General features: G+C 44.7%; 1 protein-coding gene across 6 annotated transcripts in view; it reads right to left on the bottom strand.

Annotated features, from left to right (window-relative positions):
* Nucleotides 1-13,150, bottom strand: part of ARID1A (AT-rich interaction domain 1A) — a 62,873-nt gene that overhangs the window by 11,058 nt on the left and 38,665 nt on the right. For 5 of the 6 annotated variants that reach the window (XM_075114917.1, XM_075114919.1, XM_075114918.1 and 2 more), the window contains 8 exons: nucleotides 8,239-8,479; nucleotides 7,777-7,866; nucleotides 6,893-7,060; nucleotides 5,951-6,266; nucleotides 4,543-4,688; nucleotides 4,347-4,456; nucleotides 1,648-1,857; nucleotides 880-1,087 (listed from right to left, as the gene is read on the bottom strand). In XM_075114917.1, coding sequence (XP_074971018.1) covers nucleotides 880-1,087; nucleotides 1,648-1,857; nucleotides 4,347-4,456; nucleotides 4,543-4,688; nucleotides 5,951-6,266; nucleotides 6,893-7,060; nucleotides 7,777-7,866; nucleotides 8,239-8,479 — 1,489 coding nt within the window. The remainder of the gene's footprint in view (nucleotides 1-879; nucleotides 1,088-1,647; nucleotides 1,858-4,346; nucleotides 4,457-4,542; nucleotides 4,689-5,950; nucleotides 6,267-6,892; nucleotides 7,061-7,776; nucleotides 7,867-8,238; nucleotides 8,480-13,150) is intronic. The other variant, XM_075114915.1, reaches the window with a different exon arrangement.

Consider the following 13,150-nt stretch of genomic DNA (forward strand, 5'->3'; position numbering starts at 1 on the left):
AGCATCTGAAGGTTTTACTTAAGGAAAACTGGAAGACTGAAGCCTAAAGGGTGGGCAAGCTCAGCAGCAATTCAAGCAATGCACTCAAGGCAAACGAGAGAAACCGTTTCCGAAGACTGAAGAGTACAGCATGCACTGCTAGCCTGGACTTTTTCTCCTTTTTTGCTTTTTCTTCCCTGAATTGAACACTATGCTTAAATACTCAGAAACTGGAACACCCCATCAAATTTGAAACAACAGCAGAAGTTAATTTTAAAGAGCTTGAATTCGAGAGCATCCAACGTTTTAACAGGTTTAATGAAGCTCTCTGGGCACAAAGCCTCAGAAAGGCCTCGCTGCCTTCTGCTGAAGACAGAAAGAAGTAATTCATGAGGAAGATGAGTGCACACCCACATCAAGCATTTACTCCCAGAAGGTAGCACCTGCATAGTCAAAACAAGCACAAATTTTCTAGCAAGTTCCCAAAGCTGAGCACTAACAAGGGCTGCTGTTAGAATATGCAGAGATCACCTTGAAGGGGTAACTCCAGACTTCTCTCTCCACCAGATTTTCATCAGGCAGCAATGTACTGGTAGGCACAGAGGTGCGTGTACATATGTATGCATATATTTTCATGTTCTCCCTTTTCTTAAGCTTAATACAGAGGTGGGACACACAAAAACTGAACTATCCCACAAGTACTGACTTATTCCCAGTATCATTCACTCCCACATTACAAAAATATTTCAACTACGCAACCAGAGAAATTAGAAACAGTCACAAGGGTTTTGTGAAGTTTGGAATTGGTCTGGCCCACAGCACGTGGAGTCGGAGCTACAGAGCCAGGGATCCTCTGGTTCAAACATTCATTGCACGCCTTAAAGCAGCGTCTAAACTTACCTGGAGATGGAGGCTGTATCTTAGCCTGAGATTTCTTTGAATCGGCAGCTGAAAAGATATCTGGAGGGGGGTCTTCACCTCGCTCAATCTTGCACTCAAAGGCATAGAGACACTGGATGTACTGCTTCTTCAAAGAGCTAGCCGCACTGCTGGACGTGCCCACATTGAGATTTGTGGCTAACTCGCGCCATTTCTTGTTTTTGTTGACCTGCACAACCAAACAAGAGGCTCTAAACTCAAAATCCCAGCTCCTTCTCCTCCAAGAAGTTTTCTGGGAAGAAATCAACACTTCCCAGCTAAAACAAAGGACGCAATAAGGGCTTAGCAGAGCAGATACAGTTGTGTTCAAAACAAAAAAAACTAGTAAACTCTCTTCTTCGCCTAGAGAAAACTTTTCAAACAGGGACAGACTGCAAATCAAATTAGCCATGAGGTCAGCTAACAGCCAGATGCAAAGACAAAGACAGTGTCACCAATCTTTGCACTGGACAAAGCAGGGGAAAAAAAGCACTTGAACTGCATCGCACCACAGACTGTTCTCAACCAGACAATGGGAGAGCAGACTTTTGGCCCTTAAAGGATGCTGGGTTTTATAAGCACTATTTAAAAAAATAAGAAGAAAAGAAACACAGCTAAATGGAAAGTCATGGCTTACATCTAGCTACAAATCTAGCTCTGAATCGTGCTGCCTGTTGACTTGTGACTGCCAGGCAGTGGGCAGCTCTGAATACAGACACCCAGCCACCGCGCTGGCTGCTGGACACTCACCTGAGTCAATCCTCCAATCTCCTTCACTGAGATGTAGAGCCGGTAAAGGTCCAAGGGTTTCCTGCCTACTGCTGGGAGGTTTGTCATGCCCATGGCCTTCTCTTCAGTAAAGGCCAGGTAACGATCTACCCAGATCTTCCTCTCGGGCTCACCACCCAGCTCATAGAGTTTGGTGATCTTCTCATTGGTTGTAGTAGAGGAACTGGACTTCTAGGAGAAGGAAAGAGATATCAGGACTGAGCAGCACAAAAGCAGCCAGTTCACATGCGAGATGGTTTCAGAAAAGCAGTCAGGGCAGAGTTCAAAGTTCTGCTGTTATGTTGAAGACAGCTTTGTATTAGACCTACACTTGTCTCAGATCAACATCAGGTAAGTATTATTCCACAAAGGTATCACAAAATCAGCTGCTACTCAGCGAATTCACAGAACATGTATTTTTAAGAAGTGAAAGGTTTCAGGAATGCTACAGAAACCAAACAAACCTCAGGGAGACTTTGCAGAGAGCCATCTCTTTAAGACATCCTTTGTGGGCTCATTTGCTAAATATATGAGAAAACATCTAATTCAACTGCAAATGAGATTCCCCATGGCTACTGCACTCTGCCAGGGTGAATACTGCCCTCTGGTTAGTCTCTTCCCTTACCCAAGTGGTAGGTGCCAGGTTGAACTGACACTAAACACAACAAAGGAAGAAAACCAAACACACCTCAAAGAAAAATAAAGATTAGAGGCACCTCTTTGATAAATGTGTGCCAGGGGTCCCCCCCAAAGTCCATCTCCCTTCCCTTGCCTGTTCACTGACAGAAGTGCAGAAATCTCCTGCTACCCAGATACGACGTAAGCTCCCGTACCGGTTTGCTATTGCTGGCGTATCAGGATGCAGGAAGACTGATACAGAAAGGTATCACAGGAATTTGGAATACGAGTTTTCAGTTATGAAGCGAGTATCACACACTAGTCCCTACACATCTGATTCACTGAATTGTCCGAGTGTCTATTTAAAGTTGAAACCTGCAGTCCTGCACCTTGCCTTGCTTCCCCCAAGTCTTTTGATGTAGGGCATGAGCACGTTATTTTGTCTTTGACCACCTGGATCACATACACTTGGAGTAAAGGCAGAAATGGTTTTGGCATTCCAAACGCTTATTTAAAAATGAACTTCCAAAGTAGAAGCGAACTTCAAATCTGAGCATGTTCTAGATGAACCCTACACCCAAGACTGAGTGTATTCATTAGCACTTGAGATAATCCTTGAACAGCGCAGACCAGGAGGACAGAAGAACCCTTATTTGTAGCTTCTGGCATCTCCTAGCCCAAGAGCACTGAAGTCCTTGTTTGTTTTAAATAGAAAGGCAGATGCCAGAACACATGAGCAGAAGTGAGGTATCTCCTGAAATCTCCCTGCAGACTGCTAGTGGTACAGGTATCAAACTTGCAGAGCATTTCTTTTCCTTCAAAGTAGCAAGAGAGGAGACTATGGGCTCAGAAACTGCTTTTTTGGTGGTTCTTTTGAAACTGGTAGCAGTAATGCAAAGAAAAACACCCCCTGAAGGACTCGTTTGCCTGCCTCTTCTGGCTTTAATAGAGGATTAGTAAGAGGTTTGTTTGTGAAACAACTGTAACACTTTAGTGTACCACCACCCAGCTGCGAGGTGATCACTGACTAGCTCCAAGCCTGCACCAGAAACAAACTCAGGTTTGTTTACACTTCTGTTGGCAGTTTCACTGTAGCAGGTGATAATTCCTAATACTACAGTGTTTTGCAAGTGAAATTGATTACTCCCGAAGGACTGGGAAATGCTACCCTTCCTTTCTCAACAGTTTATGAATCCCAGAAGAAAAACTCTCAATTGTTTGAATTTTCCTGATAAATCCTGAAGAACCTCTTGGAACCACTGGCACAGTTCAAGCACAGCCAGACCAGATACATCAAGCGTAATTCATGTTGAATCTCCTTACACTGAGCACTTCAACTATGTGGTCTTTACCTTTACACTTCTGACTCAAGCAACAGTCCAATTAGCTAGTCACAGGATCTGGGGACTTGGATAAAGCTGACCCAAAAAGGGCATCTGTTCACGCACCTTCTCCCAGTTAATAAAGGCAAGACTAGCCCACGATTTGAACAAGAACATGTAAATAAGGTGTGCCAGGCATCTGTTGGAAATTCTAGCTAGAGGCTTGAACTCCTGAGTCACAAACAGGGGACGACGTGAATTCTGACAGAAAAGTCCCTTTCCAGGCCTTACTGAGGGCTAGCGGGTCTCCGCAGGGGATGGCAGAGTTCAGGCTCCTCAAGAATACTGTTACTAACATAGGTGGGTATTTAGTGGTTTATTGCAAGTATAGCCAGAGCCTGCTCTCAACCACACATACGCACGTTTTGAGACACATTTCTTTGATTACGCTCCAAAACATAACGCATCCCAAAAGCGGATAACCCACTCACCCGCCACACTCTTGAGTTAAAACCGTGGTTCCAAGTAGCAGTCAGATCACGTACTACAAGACAACCATGCTAATGAGAAGTCTGTTCAGGGTAAGGGGGATTAATCACATCAGGTTTCTCTCAGGAACCACACTCACTACTAGATATCACTGTTTATCACTGTTCAATCCAAGTTAACATGCAATGGTTTTATTTCCCTGGATGCTGAAGATGATGGGAGTCATTAAAAACAAAACCCAAACCATTTTACCTTTGACTTGGATTCTGCTTTTGGCGTCCCATCTGCCTTATTGTTCATTTTAGTTGCAGGTGTTAATTTGACATCCCCAAGACCCATCATTTCAGGGCTTGCTGCCATCCCTAGGGATTTAAAAGAAATTTTAATGCTGATTTTCAATCCAGTACAATGAAATCAATGAAATGCCTCGCCGTCAGCACTGGCTTACCTGCCGAGTTGTTAGCCATATTCCCACCCATCGGATAGGGCGGGCCCTGGGGGTTTATCATGCCGGCCATACTGTTAATTCCCTGTCCATAAGGAGGCCCAGTGCCCATCATTCCCCCTTGATTCATGTTGGGATAACCAGGAGGCCTAGAGAAGGCAAGGAAGAAACAGATGCTTACTCCGAATACTAAGCATTAAGATCTTGTCTTCTAAGGAAGCAGGTTTGCTAAAAGAAACCTTCTACAAAGGAAAAGTGACTTTCCCCAGCTCACTTTCCCAGCAAAAGACCAAAGATCAGCTGCTCTTTTAATGCACAGCTACCCTAGAGCCTAAGCCTCATTCTCAAAAGAAAAGGGGGTGCAAGCCGTTTTGAAAGAGGGACTTCAGTTCTGAACATTTTCACCCTTCATCTTGTTCTACTTCATCCCCAAACTGACCTTCCTTTCAGTTCACTCAATTGTTAAGTTGTCTTTACAGGGAAGAACAGATCTGCAAATACTGCAGCCCGGTGCATTTACGTGAGAATACATTATTTGCACAGCTGAACAGAGTAGTGCTCCAGCCACATTTAGTGATTTTTCTATATTTCTTTCCTTTTTGTTGCCCATACAAGCTACATTATTTACGTGTATCAGAAAACCTCATACACAACTGTCGCTCAAACTTGTTTCTCAAAGGGACGGACTTTGAAGCCCTTATTGCCATTTGGGAGCTTGACTTCTTGGCAGTCATAGGTAACATCAGACAGTAGATTGCAGAAGCAGGCTTTAAATCAGGATCAAGAGCACAGCGGCCAGTTGGACAACAAATATATCTAACAGCTTTACATAAGCAAGTTCGTGGCTTGCACGGCATTCTGGTAGGCCACATATACCTACTCCGAAATGTACAGTTAAAAAAAAAAAACAAAACACAACCAGAAAATAGTTGCAAAATTCAGTGCTGAATTCCAGCTCCCTTTCCCACAGCTACTCATCAAGGCCCTAAAAGGAAGAAGTTCATTACACTGGACAAGTAATGCCTGGGTTCAGACAGATGCAGCTGGATGGCTGTCTGCTAGATTTATGGGCTTTACCACACACGCGGCGTCTTCTAAGTCACTCATGTAACAATGATGACCAGAAACCGAAAATAACTGAAGGGACCTCAGAATTAAATAGATTTCACCTATTTATAGTTATTAAAAATTCCCTAAGTATGTCATTAATTATGTATTTCAACACACTGCTTGTCCAAGCTTTATGCTCTTCCTTTTAGATTGATGAAAAAGTCTGCAAGAAGGGCAAACCTTCAAGGAAGTGTTTGCTCAGTGTTAGCCCAACTTTGGGTTACCCCATCGGCAGCTTTGAAACCTAGATCTGATGTAGGGAAGGGACTTCAACAGTAACCAGGGAAGTCTCATTCCTTACCTGTTCTGGATGGAGTTGGCAGCAGCATGCATGGCGGCAGCAGCCGCTTCTTGTGCTTTGCGATTCATGCCACCTGGTGGGGGGCACATCCCCGTCCCCACCTGAGGTGGCATATTCGCCATGTTAGGTCCATACGGTCTGTTCCCCATGGTTGCATGGCTCATCCTCCCCGGAGGAAGCCCACTGTACGGCGGCACACCAGTCTGCCCGTGCATCTGGCTCCCTGCTCCCATGGGGTTCATGCTTCCTCCCATTCCTGGACTGGGGTAGTTGGCATTGGACATAGCATTGTAGTTTGGCTGCCTGGGATAACCTCCTAAGGAGATAAAAAGAGGGGAAGAAACCATCATTCAACTAGTTGGTTTATGAATCACCATAAAAATCTACTATCAGCAAATATTTAAAGATCACTAACAGAGATGAGGGGGAGTGTTAACACCTCAACAAGAAGTCAAAGTACTTGGATATAAGCCACATAAAATGTGTTTTGACATAGCCAAGTAACAACATCGATTCAAAAGCTGCCTGAAACTCTCCCAAACCTCAACTGAGCAGAGTGAGCTAAATGGTCCGGGACAGGATGTAAAGAATCTCACTTAACCCTTTCCAAAACACACAACACTTCATTTTTTTTCCTCTCCATAGGGGACCGGCCCTTCCTCTCGGTTACACTGAATGCACAACCTGCATCCTCTTTAACGAGGAGGAAGGATCCTACATTTAGAAGTACAACTAGCCCTGAAAGCCAACACATTTCATCAATCTCAACATGAAGAAAGCACAGTTCCTTCCAGCTCGTAAGCAGCGCACTGTTTTGTATTACGCACACATTACGAGGGGACAAATAAAAACAGATTATCAAAGACAAGATGTTGCAATAGACAGAGGCCTTTCGTATTTGCTGAGCTCAGTTCCCACCTCGAGGAGCTGACTGTCCCTCACCTTGAGGTCCGTACTGCCCGCCCTGGGGCCCGTAGCTTCCCATGGAGTTCTGCTGGTATGGCCCCATTCCAGCATGCATCTGTCCTCCAGAAGACTGACGGGGAGATAAGGCTGAGCCGGGCTGGGGTGAGCTGTACTGGGGCATCTGAGGATTCCTCTGCATGTAACCTGGTCACCCAGTGAGCGAAGCAGACAGTTATTAGTGTGAAGTATCCAGAGGTACCACTGGACACACATGTTCTTAGGTAACAGCAACATCCAGGACACACTAACGAAATCCTTCCAGCAACAGCCTAGACAGATTTTACAGTGGCTGCTATTAAGGAGCCAGTGTTATCTGCTAAGCTAACAGATCCAATTTCCTGCTTTAACCAAGGGGAGGAAAAAAAAACCCCTTGGTGTCACAGGAGTGGACAGTATGACTCTGCAAATCCTAGGGGCTGCTTGTTGTTGTTTTTTGTTTGCTTGCTTGTTTTCTCAGGGTGACAACTATATACCTTCAGCCACGAGCACTGGAATTTTACATGCACTTTCCCCCACACTAACCATATTCTCTTAGTGGGAAAAGTCATGCAATATTTTTGCAAGCACCCCTCATTTTGAAGCTTAGGGTCATGGACCTTGGACAAGCAACACTTACAGAAAAGTGTTTCAAAAGCCAGAGAAAACATCTTGTGAGCCAAACTGCTAGCTTGGATGGAACATGAAGAGGCCAAATGACCAGCAACTGTTGAATTTACTGCACAGTGCAGCTTATAAACCTGGGGCGGCTTTAAATGCTATCTCAACATGTAATCCCTGTCATTAGGCCAGTAATTTTCAGTTACAAATCTGGCTTTACAAACAGATTCATACGATTAAACCTTTTAACTCATGTCACGCACCTCGATCTTGCGCTATGCTTGACTGGTTCATGGAGGGATGCATGATACTGTCCGACTGGCCACTGGGTGGTCGGGGTGGCATCTGATTGCCTACACCACAAAAAGGAGAGTGGTTAATCACAAAAACTGCACACCACAAAACCCAGGACGCAAGAGTATTAAATACCAGAACTACAAACAACTTCAGGAGAAGGGTATGTTGGCCACAGTGAAGGAAAACAAGAGAAAGATCAGGCACATTAACCCATCAAAATGACACTGCTGGTTTACCAGCCATCCCACCCATCTTACTGCATCCTTTAAAAGTTACAGAGGTTTTAAAGGAAACAAAGGAGACCACAGCACCTCAATAACCACATCATGCTGCCACCAGCCAATTCCTCCCCGCCGGCCACTTCAATTCACTCTCCAGCTGCACGAGGCAGTCCCACCAAAAGATCAACACGCGCCCAACAGCATTACCTGGTACTGCAGCAGGTGAAAGTGGACCAGAGCGGGACTGAGCAACACTAGCTGGAGATCCAACTGGGGATGGGGAGGGTCCTCTGATGCCTGGCAGGTGAGGAGAGGTATGTGGAGAGAAAGGAGACTGAGCTGGGTTACTCTGCTCTCCTTGACTGCTGGAAATCCCTGATGTGCTTACTCCAGGACTCAGGGCTCCTTCTGTACCCATGGGGAGATCATCTATTGAACCAGACAGGTCCTGCAATACACAGAGAAACAGATCAGGCAAAAATAAAAGAAAGACATGGGACTGTTCTCTCACATACCACTAAGAAGGAGTGCATTCCTCCCTTAGGCATACTACAAATAGAAATCAATGAACTCTGTTCACGTTATTGTCAGTAACGAAGGCTGCTGCAGACTGAGGTAACTGCCAAATGTGTCTTATCCTGCTGCCTGTCTCTGAACCCAAGGGTTCCCTAGCTGGTTTGCTGAGTGCTTGCTGATGGTCCAAACAACCGGCTAATTCTCCTACTTCCTTCTTTTAATTCAGTTTAGAGGCGAGAAATTAAAGAACGCATCAACAATACACGTAAAACTGCAAGTAGAGGAGATAGTCCATGTGATCGTGGCTTGGAAGAGAAACGTGGCTCAGCCTCTGGAAGACAGAAAACTCCTGCCTCACCATAATTAATTCATAAACCTCACATGAGCTGGGAAAGTACTCACTTGAGATGGATAAAAACAAACTAAACAGAGATTTAAAAGAAAACCATAAAATACTCTTCAGGGTTCCCACTTCCCTTTCTCAAAGATAGCAAAAATTAGCAGTTACAATACCAGCCTGCAAAATTCAGGTTTTTGTGAAGGCAGGGCTAGAAAATACCCTTCCTGCTCCATGTATCTACCCTGAAGAAGAAAAGCACAAAGAGCCTAAGAAAGTTGAAACCTCCAATTGCCGCAGCAGCAACTGCAAAGCAACAGCACCAAAAATCAGCTGGCAAGTCTGAAAAATGGAGATGCTTCCAAGAAGATGATGTGCGGATCCACATGCACAATTGTACTAGCTGTTTGACAACAAGGTCCAGCAGCTATTCAGGCTTGGCCTGGAGTAAATGAGTAAGAAACAGTCCAAGACAGAGTAAGTGGGGGTGCATCTGAACAGAAAACAGGGAAGTTGTTAACTGTTCCCGTGATTAGATAAAATCTCGGCCAGAGACAGGAAGGATCACAGCAGGTGAAGAAGTGGCAGACCAAAGCTTACCAGGACGTCACCTATCCTTCATAAGTATTTCAGAGCAATCAACCCTAGATCAGAAGTGTTCTGGACAGCATCCTTAAGGCATTTCAGATCAACTCCTTCTGCACAGAATTCAGCTGACCAGCGTGATCAGAGCCAACCTCATTTAAAACACCATGCAGAAAGGCTGAGCCAACTGATAAATAACTTGGACACCCCGGTCTCGTTTACACTGACTGGGTGATGCCTTGTTTAGCAGCAGTTCGGATAACATTTCCCAGCTCTGCTCAGTGCGGAAGGACCTCAGACACAAGATACCGCAAACTTATCGGCCTTCAGAAGCAAGTAAGAACCCTATCGCTCTGTAACACCGGTCCGCCAGGTGATGTGTGAAAAGGCTCTGACAGCATGGCCCCATCATCTAAGCTGGAGAACAGTACGTCACCCCATCCTAGGAAGTGGAAAACTGGAGTTACAGAAGTATGAAAAAACGACCTGGGAGATATCCGACCATCACACTTGTTGGACAGACAGTGACATTCAGAAGGACAAAGGGGAGAGCTGGGCATCAGCTGTACCACATTCAGTTGTCTGCTGCAGTAGGGCAATTGTATCTATTTTAACTGTGGAATTTGATTAAAATGCTTCTAACAAACGCTGGCAAGTGCTACATTTGAGCTGAAAACGCCAGTTAGTTGGTGGCATGACTTAGTGCATAGCATGTCCTTCCTCCCCTTCCATTACTGCTTCCGTTTGAGAGATCATTTCCTGCACAACAGCCTCAGAGGTGTATTTGCTTACTGCTGAAGTATTATCTTCCTGGGAAAAAAACATAGCTTTGTTTTATTTCAATGAAAGCTAAAAAAACTGCAGAAAAAATGCCTAAAAATAGTGTCTAAGAGCTCTTGCAATTTTCACTACCTTCCTATTGTGACATCAAAAGCGATGCTCATTTACACAGCTACTTTGGTTTTTTTTCCCCTGGACAACTTTGACAAAACCCACGTTCCTACAGCGGAAACCATCTGAAGTGGGAGTAAAGACACAGTGTTTCCAACATTTTGCATCAAAAAGCATCAACCAACACAATCAAGAGCAGAAGACTCCTCTTCCTGAGACTCACTGCATCTGAATTCAGCCACTGGTATTACATACACACCTTGATTCCCCTCTAAGTCAATGAAGTGATCAGAATGTCCAGAAGCCAATTCAGTCCAACCTAAAATTGGACAGAAATACTGGTATTTCCCTTCAATATATTAAGGTACTTTTAGTTTGAGTCACCAAATGCATCCAAAACTGTTTTCATCATCACTGAAATGAAGTGAGAGTCCAAAACCCTTTGCAGCTTTAAAATCCCCACCACCACGAGCTTATGGGGGTACCGCATTTCAGAGCAGTTAAACCTTTAGACCAGAGGTGCAGAGCCTATAGCTACCTAACATGAGAGATTTTTGGGTTCAGAAGAAAAAACACATTGTAAATGTACACCTGAGACAAAATACTGGCATGAAAGGACAAACAGAGCAAGTGCGCATGGCGAAATGTGAACGTTTCCTTCCATTATCAGGAATACAAATGACATGCTTCTCCAAGAGGCAAAAGAGAAGGTTTGCCTCCAGGATATGAGGGGGGGTCACTGTCTGCTAACATGGTATGAGCTAACACAGCATGATTCATACATGAACTGGGCAGACTAAGAGGATACGACTTGGTAATGCCAGGCATGAAAATATCTGCAAGACATAAAATGAAGCAATGTTAAAAACTGTTTGAAAATTAACTCCTAAGTAACTAGATAACAATCTTTAAAGCTGATGTCTTCAACCTTGCCTATGCATCAAAGCTTATCCCAAGACTGCAAGTCATTTAAAAACATTCAGTTTTAATTAAGCGGGTTAATACAGGGTTGCTTCAGACATGCGAGCGAGGGCCCCTCTGCATTGCTAGCATACCGTCATGGACCTCACATATAGGAAAAGTAGGCCTTCTAGCTATAAGGCCTTGGATCAGACTCTCAGATCATCAGTTTAAATAAGTTAAAAGTGAATCACGTGTCAACCTTTCTTGGATGTTAGGACATTAATTGAAACAGGACCATGAAAATCAAGCAACTCATGAAGTGACTTTCACCTCTGCGGATCTGTAAGTTTTATGAATTCCAATAATAAAGTCATTTCCCATCAAGGAAATGCTCGGCCAGCACAGCAGCACTTTCTGAGTGTGTTGTTCAGCAGGACTAAGTTTCTCAGAAGTGCGACTCCTGCAAGGTGAAGGAGAGAAGCAGGGACTGCAGTGCCCAAGTGCAAGGAGCTAATCAGTAAGGAGCTGTTTTCCACCTATCAAGTTATTTTCTCAGGATGCCAACCACCAAGTCAGAGTGTTGTGGTTTCGGTTTGGGGGTTTTTGGGGGGTTGGTTTTTTTGTTTTGTTTTTTTTTTTTTAACTAAACCTAAAGGACACCCTCCAAATCTGATATCCCATTTACTTAAGTGCACCACAAACTAAGGGGAAGAAGAATTCTCTCAATCTCTCTACAGACCATTTTAAGGACAGCTGTAGCAGAGAAGCCTTTTAAAAAAAAAAAGCAAGCCTCATTGAAATAATGGAGACCTGCTGCTGTCAGTGGGTTCTGGATCAAGCCCAAGAGGAGAGGGCCAGTGAGGTTTTATTTGCCTCCCACAGAGCATCAGGAGGAGACCTGGAAAGACACAGCAGCACCAGGAGAAGGGCTCTCCTCTTCCCTCCTCCAGCGAGCACAGCCAATTGAGCCGAGACAGGAGGTGAGGCTCGACAGCAGTAACTCTGCCAACTTGAAGGAAACGTCAGGGTCTGGAGAATTTCCTCACGTGTTTCCAATGTGTTTTTTATGCATTTTATTGCTCATCTGCCATGCAGATCAAAAACGCTGGAGGGATTCCAACTATTTCACACAGAATCTCACACTCCAGGCTGGCTGCAGCCCCAAAGCCTGAGTTTCTTCACTTGAAATACTGCCCAGTGTTATTTTGGGATGTGACCTGATAGCGGAAGCCCATAGGGACCCTGAAACGATAACTGTTCCAGCTGCGATTGGTTGCCCAACCCTTGCCGATGCCAGCATGGGTTTGTCAGTACTGCTGACAAATAAGGACTCAGCAGCTAACACCTTCTTTTCACACCACAACAAAACCATGCCTGAAATCACACAATCTGGTACCCAAAGGAGGGGGCAGGGGAGTTCATGTATCTCAGGGAAAGGGTTGCAAGTCCTGGCATGACCAACACAAGGGAGCCGGTTAGTTTAAGCTGGAAACAGCAAGGTTTCTTTTATGTGAAAAGAGGAACCACCATTTCACTATCTGTAACAAGTTCATTTGTTAAACAAACACAAAGATGAAACAACAAGAAATACTTAAGATCAAGGTAACAAAACCCCAGAAGAGAAGAGATTCAATGCTCCACACCAGCCCACCCCACCGATCTGGAAGAGCAGGAAGACTGACCAGAAAGCAAACTGATCTCCTCACTGGGGACTGCAGCCTTCCTCTACTACTCCCCTGCCCATTCCCAACCTAAGTGCATATGAAAAGCGTGGGGGAAGAGGGAAGGAGGGCAGTCAGACTGCAATGACTGTAGGCACTATCAGATCACTAGATAGCACTCAAGGAAATTATGATCTGGAGACGAGCATGTGGTGGAGCTTATAAA

Source organism: Phalacrocorax aristotelis, chromosome 20 (assembly GCF_949628215.1).
Source record: "Phalacrocorax aristotelis chromosome 20, bGulAri2.1, whole genome shotgun sequence".
Classification (NCBI taxonomy): domain Eukaryota; kingdom Metazoa; phylum Chordata; class Aves; order Suliformes; family Phalacrocoracidae; genus Phalacrocorax; species Phalacrocorax aristotelis.